The sequence below is a fragment of the Xenopus laevis genome, chromosome 4S (assembly GCF_017654675.1).
Source record: "Xenopus laevis strain J_2021 chromosome 4S, Xenopus_laevis_v10.1, whole genome shotgun sequence".
In the NCBI taxonomy this organism is placed as follows: Eukaryota; Metazoa; Chordata; class Amphibia; order Anura; family Pipidae; genus Xenopus; species Xenopus laevis.
In genome coordinates this window covers 30,300,237-30,310,096 of record NC_054378.1, presented here as the reverse complement: position 1 = coordinate 30,310,096, position 9,860 = coordinate 30,300,237, and the positions used below count along the sequence as shown (strand labels likewise).

The window sequence follows — 9,860 nt, the reverse complement described above, 5'->3', positions numbered from 1 at the left end:
GCAGTGTCTCAGGCTCTTCTCTCCACCCCGTGGATCGGCTTCCCTCCTCCGCTCTCCTCACCTCCCTCTCAGTCTTCCCTCCTCCCCTACTCTGAGAGAGAGACATGCGGCGCCTGATTACAACTCTGGCAGAACAGAAAGGCGCACGTTACAGGCTCTCCTTCACTGAGCAGTGAGCAATCCTTGTCTGAGCCCTCCCCTCTCACGTGGGAACTGGCCTGGGATTAAACCTATTGCTGCTGATGCACGGTGAAGAGGAGAGCCTGTGACACTGCTGCTGCTGGACGCCTGTAACGTGCGCCTTTCTGTTCTGCCTGGGTTGTAATCAGGCGCCGCATGTCTCTCTCTGAGAGTAGGGGAGGAGGGAAGACAGAGAGGGAGGTGAGCGGAGGAGCGAAGCCGATACTACAACATGCACATAAAAAATGCTCTGTGAGATTTGTAGAAATCATTTAATAATTATGTGATAAAACAATCTTATGACAGTATAATAAATCGCTTTCATTTAAATATTCATCTTAGCTTATATATCTTCACTTGTATCTTCTTATATTCCAGGTCATATTCTGTGTTCCTATCAGGTCCTTCTTTACCAACTATTGTGAACTGCTGATGGTATTAACCCCCTTAAAGGGCTTATAAATTATCCACCTACTTCAATTGTGAGCTCTTTCTTTCCTTTACTTAACCTTTTACTTCATATACAATATATATATATATATATATATATATATATATATATATATATATATATATATATATATATATATATACACACACACACAGTATATTGTGACTGGTTACACGCTCTTGCAGGGGTCAGTCGTGCAGAAATAAGAGTGCAGACAAGTTTGTGTCATAAAGCTGTTCAGCCGCTCAGGCTTTATTTGTAAGTTGCTCAAAATAACAAACAAAACGAAAATAAAGTATAGCCGTCTGGCTCCTGCCTACCTCACTCAGTGGCCCTATCTATACTAGCAACACAAATATAATGATCACAGTCACTGGCAAAAACAGAGCAACTTACGGTTTCATAGTTTTCAGGGAATTTGAAAATCACTCACAAAGCTCTTTTCCTTCCAGCTTTCAGGCAGCCTGCATATAGGAAGAGAACTCTTGTGTGAGGCCCGCTGACCTCAATACTCCACCTGTGTGATCAGCACACAGACAGGAAAAACCCAAAACATTCCTGGAGCCTTTTAACACATGGAGTGCCGGAATCCTGGTGCAATGTATACACCATCCAGCACTTTCTCTGCTAAACATTGTGACACCCTGTCACATAATATACATATAAATATATATATATATATATATATATATAACAAACAAGGGAAAGTTGTGCTCACCACTATTTTTTAAAAACATTAGGCGGGGGTGCAATGAGGCTGTGACCACAAAATACATATAGACACATACAAGAGTCCTCTGCACTCAACCCATTATCAATATATTTAAGACAGCGACATTTTGTGCATACTGCTACTAAAAAATGCCTTACCCTTTAAACAAAACAGGGATTGTTTGTCCATATATTGCAATATATTTAAGCTGGCCAACTACGTCAAAGTCATCCCATATCTGGCCAGTCCTACGCTTAATTTTCATCTGATTCATTAAGAATTCTATTGCTTCATTATACATTTTACAAAGGGACTAGGTTTTACCTGCAACTTACTAGCTGCTTTCAAAGTAAACCTCCATACTTGGCTGCCCTTTGTATTCAGAGGACTCTGTATTTGTCTATATGTATTTTGTGGTCACACCCTCGTTGCACCCCCGTCTAATGGTTTTAAAAAATAGTGGTGAGCACAACTTTCCCTTGTTTGTTATAGTTATACAAGAGCAGTGACCAGCTCTATGTTGTAGCTCCCACCCTTCCCAGCTATAGTCAGGTGATCCCACTGGTGTCTAATAAAAGGGCAGCCAAGTATGGAGGTTTACTTTGAAAGCAGCTAGTAAGTTGCAGGTAAAACCTAGTCCCTTTGTAAAATGTATAATGAAGCAATAGAATTCTTAATGAATCAGATGAAAATTAAGCGTAGGACTGGCCAGATATGGGATGACTTTGACGTAGTTGGCCAGCTTAAATATATTGCAATATATGGACAAACAATCCCTGTTTTGTTTAAAGGGTAAGGCATTTTTTAGTAGCAGTATGCACAAAATGTCGCTGTCTTAAATATATTGATAATGGGTTGAGTGCAGAGGACTCTTGTATGTGTCTATATGTATTTGTGGTCACAGCCTCATTGCACCCCCGCCTAATGTTTTTAAAAAATAGTGGTGAGCACAACTTTCCCTTGTTTGTTATAGTTATACAAGAGCAGTGACCAGCTCTATGTTGTAGCTCCCACCCTTCCCAGCTATAGTCAGGTGATCCCACTGGTGTCTAATAAAAGGGCAGCCAAGTATGGAGGTTTACTTTGAAAGCAGCTAGTAAGTTGCAGGTAAAACCTAGTCCCTTTGTAAAATGTATAATGAAGCAATAGAATTCTTAATGAATCAGATGAAAATTAAGCGTAGGACTGGCCAGATATGGGATGACTTTGACGTAGTTGGCCAGCTTAAATATATTGCAATATATGGACAAACAATCCCTGTTTTGTTTAAAGGGTAAGGCATTTTTTAGTAGCAGTATGCACAAAATGTCGCTGTCTTAAATATATTGATAATGGGTTGAGTGCAGAGGACTCTTGTATGTGTCTATATTTATTTTGTGGTCACAGCCTCATTGCACCCCCGCCTAATGTTTTTAAAAAATAGTGGTGAGCACAACTTTCCCTTGTTTGTTATAGTTATACAAGAGCAGTGACCAGCTGTATGTTGTAGCTCCCACCCTTCCCAGCTATAGTCAGGTGATCCCACTGGTGTCTAATAAAAGGGCAGCCAAGTATGGAGGTTTACTTTGAAAGCAGCTAGTAAGTTGCAGGTAAAACCTAGTCCCTTTGTAAAATGTATAATGAAGCAATAGAATTCTTAATGAATCAGATGAAAATTAAGCGTAGGACTGGCCAGATATGGGATGACTTTGACGTAGTTGGCCAGCTTAAATATATTGCAATATATGGACAAACAATCCCTGTTTTGTTTAAAGGGTAAGGCATTTTTTAGTAGCAGTATGCACAAAATGTCGCTGTCTTAAATATATTGATAATGGGTTGAGTGCAGAGGACTCTTGTATGTGTCTATATGTATTTTGTGGTCACAGCCTCATTGCACCCCCGCCTAATGTTTTTAAAAAATAGTGGTGAGCACAACTTTCCCTTGTTTTTTATAGTTATACAAGAGCAGTGACCAGCTCTATGTTGTAGCTCCCACCCTTCCCAGCTATAGTCAGGTGATCCCACTGGTGTCTAATAAAAGGGCAGCCAAGTATGGAGGTTTACTTTGAAAGCAGCTAGTAAGTTGCAGGTAAAACCTAGTCCCTTTGTAAAATGTATAATGAAGCAATAGAATTCTTAATGAATCAGATGAAAATTAAGCGTAGGACTGGCCAGATATGGGATGACTTTGACGTAGTTGGCCAGCTTAAATATATTGCAATATATGGACAAACAATCCCTGTTTTGTTTAAAGGGTAAGGCATTTTTTAGTAGCAGTATGCACAAAATGTCGCTGTCTTAAATATATTGATAATGGGTTGAGTGCAGAGGACTCTTGTATGTGTCTATATGTATTTTGTGGTCACAGCCTCATTGCACCCCCGCCTAATGTTTTTAAAAAATAGTGGTGAGCACAACTTTCCCTTGTTTGTTATAGTTATACAAGAGCAGTGACCAGCTCTATGTTGTAGCTCCCACCCTTCCCAGCTATAGTCAGGTGATCCCACTGGTGTCTAATAAAAGGGCAGCCAAGTATGGAGGTTTACTTTGAAAGCAGCTAGTAAGTTGCAGGTAAAACCTAGTCCCTTTGTAAAATGTATAATGAAGCAATAGAATTCTTAATGAATCAGATGAAAATTAAGCGTAGGACTGGCCAGATATGGGATGACTTTGACGTAGTTGGCCAGCTTAAATATATTGCAATATATGGACAAACAATCCCTGTTTTGTTTAAAGGGTAAGGCATTTTTAGTAGCAGTATACACAAAATGTCGCTGTCTTAAATATATTGATAATGGGTTGAGTGCAGAGGACTCTTGTATGTGTCTATATTTATTTTGTGGTCACAGCCTCATTGCACCCCCGCCTAATGTTTTTAAAAAATAGTGGTGAGCACAACTTTCCCTTGTTTGTTATAGTTATACAAGAGCAGTGACCAGCTCTATGTTGTAGCTCCCACCCTTCCCAGCTATAGTCAGGTGATCCCACTGGTGTCTAATAAAAGGGCAGCCAAGTATGGAGGTTTACTTTGAAAGCAGCTAGTAAGTTGCAGGTAAAACCTAGTCCCTTTGTAAAATGTATAATGAAGCAATAGAATTCTTAATGAATCAGATGAAAATTAAGCGTAGGACTGGCCAGATATGGGATGACTTTGACGTAGTTGGCCAGCTTAAATATATTGCAATATATGGACAAACAATCCCTGTTTTGTTTAAAGGGTAAGGCATTTTTTAGTAGCAGTATGCACAAAATGTCGCTGTCTTAAATATATTGATAATGGGTTGAGTGCAGAGGACTCTTGTATGTGTCTATATGTATTTTGTGGTCACAGCCTCATTGCACCCCCGCCTAATGTTTTTTAAAAAATAGTGGTGAGCACAACTTTCCCTTGTTTGTTATAGTTATACAAGAGCAGTGACCAGCTCTATGTTGTAGCTCCCACCCTTCCCAGCTATAGTCAGGTGATCCCACTGGTGTCTAATAAAAGGGCAGCCAAGTATGGAGGTTTACTTTGAAAGCAGCTAGTAAGTTGCAGGTAAAACCTAGTCCCTTTGTAAAATGTATAATGAAGCAATAGAATTCTTAATGAATCAGATGAAAATTAAGCGTAGGACTGGCCAGATATGGGATGACTTTGACGTAGTTGGCCAGCTTAAATATATTGCAATATATGGACAAACAATCCCTGTTTTGTTTAAAGGGTAAGGCATTTTTTAGTAGCAGTATGCACAAAATGTCGCTGTCTTAAATATATTGATAATGGGTTGAGTGCAGAGGACTCTTGTATGTGTCTATATGTATTTTGTGGTCACAGCCTCATTGCACCCCCGCCTAATGTTTTTAAAAAATAGTGGTGAGCACAACTTTCCCTTGTTTGTTATAGTTCTACAAGAGCAGTGACCAGCTCTATGTTGTAGCTCCCACCCTTCCCAGCTATAGTCAGGTGATCCCACTGGTGTCTAATAAAAGGGCAGCCAAGTATGGAGGTTTACTTTGAAAGCAGCTAGTAAGTTGCAGGTAAAACCTAGTCCCTTTGTAAAATGTATAATGAAGCAATAGAATTCTTAATGAATCAGATGAAAATTAAGCGTAGGACTGGCCAGATATGGGATGACTTTGACGTAGTTGGCCAGCTTAAATATATTGCAATATATGGACAAACAATCCCTGTTTTGTTTAAAGGGTAAGGCATTTTTTAGTAGCAGTATGCACAAAATGTCGCTGTCTTAAATATATTGATAATGGGTTGAGTGCAGAGGACTCTTGTATGTGTCTATATGTATTTTGTGGTCACAGCCTCATTGCACCCCCGCCTAATGTTTTTAAAAAATAGTGGTGAGCACAACTTTCCCTTGTTTGTTATAGTTATACAAGAGCAGTGACCAGCTCTATGTTGTAGCTCCCACCCTTCCCAGCTATAGTCAGGTGATCCCACTGGTGTCTAATAAAAGGGCAGCCAAGTATGGAGGTTTACTTTGAAAGCAGCTAGTAAGTTGCAGGTAAAACCTAGTCCCTTTGTAAAATGTATAATGAAGCAATAGAATTCTTAATGAATCAGATGAAAATTAAGCGTAGGACTGGCCAGATATGGGATGACTTTGACGTAGTTGGCCAGCTTAAATATATTGCAATATATGGACAAACAATCCCTGTTTTGTTTAAAGGGTAAGGCGTTTTTTAGTAGCAGTATGCACAAAATGTCGCTGTCTTAAATATATTGATAATGGGTTGAGTGCAGAGGACTCTTGTATGTGTCTATATATATATATATATATATATATAACAGCGTGGAGTCGGTGCACTCAGAGCACAAAATGGATGCCTCGGTGCTGGAACCAAACAACAATAGTATGCAAGTTTCAAAAAAGGTCCGCACACACAGGACTTAGGTGAGAAAGAAAAAATATCGTTTATTCAACGTTTCGGCCCAGTCACTTGAGCCGTCCTCAGGAAGTGAAGGTGCACCAATAAAACATACAGGTATTTATACACATTAGTAGTAGCAAAAAGGCGCCAAATACACAAATAAAACAGGTAGTGAGGAGACGTGTGAGTGGTAAGCTCGTGTAGATGACGTCATCCACTGGTCGGATTCGCCAGGTAAGTGCAGAGCGTCCACACCATTGGGGGGTAAGACCCACATAACCAAACTCTGTGCATAGGTAATTTGTGATTCAGAACATAAAGCTTAAAACATAATATAAAGTGGGAAAAGTTAAAATGCAAACAAAAAACGCGGAGGGAACCCCCGTCTTCAGTATGAGCCAAACCTGCAGTGTTCACGACACATGAGCGGTAGGTATGGATGTCGCCACCAATATCAGGTACGGGCATAGACGTATGGGATGTGGCAACTCCTGCTTATTCTCGCCTATTCTTTTAGCCGTTACCCGGAAAGGCCAACGAATGTAGCACGATACACTGAAGAGCGCCAAAGTAATACTGCCGGTTGGTTCTGCCGGTGCGCAAATCCACCCTGCTGTCAAGCACTGACCTCGCAATTAGAGGTCTACCATCGGGAAATCTCATAAGCCGTACAAGCGGTCATGGTGGCGGTGCCTGTGTATCTGGACAGCGGGCCGATTTAACGGCTCACTTGCCACATCTGCACATCCAAAGCACACGCTTAACACCGAGAGATGAGCCTCCCAGACATCCGGTATAATAGTGTCAGGCATGGGGTTTATAAAGCACTTCGAGAAAACCGGTATCAATCACGCTACTGGGGCGGCATAGTAATGTAATATTGTATGATCTATTGCAGGAGCTGTCAGACGTCTCCCGAAACCCTGTGTGGGGCCGTCCTAGGGCATTCAGCTCAATTTCGTTGCACTGCAGGCAGATATCCTGAGAGAAAAAGAAAAAATGTATCAATGATGCTATCTTGTTAATGTTGCTAAATGTTTGTACTCGATGAATAAAGCACATCAAAAGCTGATAAACCTATTTGTATAAAAACTGAAACCAATGGGTATCAATATAGTGAACTTGTAATGAGATTTGAGAGAATGAGTGGGGGAAAACAGGATTCAAGCTGGAATGTCTGAAATACATTCTGAATGCTGGAGTTGAGGAAAACAGCGTACAAACTAAGTATTGTGGGCATTAGTCACAAAGTAAAGGAACGGACCCTTGCGTATATCTAAATCTACCGGTATCACATATAGAGAATGGTGGTACACCATGTTGAACAACTCAGGGTACAAATGAATATTGGCAAAAATAAATCAAGGTTATACAACCGTATAGGAAAAAACGTTATAAGTACATTAGACCAAAGAGCATCTATGTAATCAAGAAAAAATGCATCATACAAGGGGAAGTTCAAAAAAAGGGAGACATAGGTAAAGTCTCATTAAGCCCTTTGGGGGCCAGCGTGTCCAGTTTATAGATCCACATCGATTCCCTTTTCAGAAGTAGTAAACCCCTATCGCCCCCCCTCCTGGGAACTGGAACATGATCGATCAACATGTGGCGAAACTGTGGTAGGGTATGTCCACACTTCAACCAGTGTTTGGGTACCGGTTGGTCCGCTCTGCCACTAGAAAGGGCCAATCTAATCGCACTTCTGTGATTGTTCATCCTTTCTCTGTAAGTAGTGGTTGTTTTGCCCACATAATGTAGGCCACAAGGGCACCAGGCCATGTATACCACATGGTCCGACGTGCAAGATAACCTAAAGTTGATGGAATATTTACGACCCGACCTTGGATGTGTAAAGTGTGACCCTTGTAACATACCACTACATGTTAAGCAGTTTGTACATTTAAAGCAACCCTTTCTTAATGGTGTATCCAACCACGTAGTCCCTGTCTTGGGCACAGGCTGTATATCTTGAACCACCAACAAATCACTAAGATTCTGACCCCTTCTGTAGGCCAAGAGGGGCCTTTTCTTTTCGAAAAAAGGTAAGTGAGAGTCAGTGTTGATAATCTCCCATCTATCTGCGACTGCAGATTTAAGTCTACTGCTCACCGTAGTCCATTTGGAGGTGAAAATCAACTCTGGTGATGGTTTAACAGTCATATTCGTCTGTAGCAGATCCTCCTGAGTCCACTTCTTAGCTCTTCTTAGTTGTTCCTCAATCAGAGTAGGCGAATAGCCCCTGGAAAGAAACTGATCAGCCAAGTCAGTGAGTTGTAATTCAGCCTTGCTGGGATCAGAATTGTTCCTGACAACCCTCAGGAACTGCGAATAAAGGACCCCTCGGGACATGTGTGGTGGGTGGTGTGAACTAGCATAGATCAAACTGTTCCTGTCAGTGGGTTTTTTATATAGTGTGGTGCCTAGATTATTCCCTTCCTTAAATATGGTCACATCAAGATAGTGTATCTCCTGTGGATCGAATGACATAGTAAGTTTGATAGGGGACTCAAGGGAATTGAGGGACTCATTAAACGACAGTAAATCATCAGGCGAACCTGCCCAGATCAACAAGAGGTCATCTATATACCGTTTGTAGAAGAGGATATTGCTACCACCCATGGGGAGTAACCACTCGGTTTCATATTCTTGCATATACAGATTAGCGAAAGAGGGAGCAACATTAGAGCCCATAGCCGTTCCAGATATTTGCAAAAAGAAAGAGTTCTGAAAAATGAAATAATTATGTGAAAGAATCATGTCAAGTAAGAGAATCAAAAAATCAACTGGAGGGGAGCCTTGGTGGTATTTTTGTAAAGCTCTCTCACAGGTTGCAATACCCTCCCTGTGGGGTATTACCGTGTATAAGCTGGAAACATCCATTGTTACCAGTAAGCAATTGTCCGGTATTTGTACATCCTTCAGCAAGCTTAGTAAATGTTTGGTATCTTTAATGTATGATTCCATTCTCTGAACCAAAGGTTGCAAAAAGTGATCTAAAAATTTAGCAATTGGTTGGAACAAAGAGCCAGTAGCAGAAATTATCGGTCGGCCTGGGGGTGTTGTCATAGATTTGTGAACCTTGGGTAAAGTGTACATGAATGGGGTTCTAGGGAAGTCGGTCGTAAGGTATTGACCAGTGCTCTCAGTGATCCATCCTGCTGTTATTCCCATCCCAACCACCTTGTCCAACTTAAGTTTGTAAGCAGATGTAGGATCATTTGGTAAGCTTTGATAAGTAGTCTGGTCCCCTAGCTGATTTAGAATCTCCTGAATATAAAAATATTTATCAAGAAGGACTATCGCACCCCCCTTGTCTGCTTGTCTTATTATAATATCCCTATCCGCCTTTACAGTTGTTATAGCCTCTTTTTCCAGTCTGGTAAGGTTAGAATGTCCTTTCTTAGTCATCTGGTGTATTTTTATGGAGTCTCTGGTCAGGAGCTGCGTGAAAGTGGAAATAGTATGGGCCGTATTGGGGGGTTCAAACGAACTTTTTTTTGTGAACGGAGATTTTTCAACCTGAGTCATACCTTTAAAATGGTCCTTCAATTTTAGTTGTCTTTTGAACCTATGGATATCTTTAAATACCTCAAATGGTTCAGAGGTATTAGTAGGAACAAATTTCAGTCCGTGGTTCAATAAATTAGACTCACCCATAGTCAGGATATG

General features: G+C 40.8%; 1 protein-coding gene across 1 annotated transcript in view; it reads right to left on the bottom strand.

Annotated features, from left to right (window-relative positions):
* Positions 1-6,210: 6,210 nt before the first annotated feature.
* Positions 6,211-9,860, bottom strand: part of LOC121393214 — a 4,146-nt gene continuing 496 nt past the window's right edge. Inside the window, exons 1-2 of the mRNA XM_041561116.1 lie at positions 8,301-9,860; positions 6,211-7,172 (exon numbers count right to left, since the gene is read on the bottom strand). The exon at positions 8,301-9,860 is cut by the window's right edge and continues 496 nt beyond it. Coding sequence (XP_041417050.1) covers positions 6,996-7,172; positions 8,301-9,848 — 1,725 coding nt within the window. The 5' untranslated portion in view covers positions 9,849-9,860 and the 3' untranslated portion in view covers positions 6,211-6,995. The remainder of the gene's footprint in view (positions 7,173-8,300) is intronic.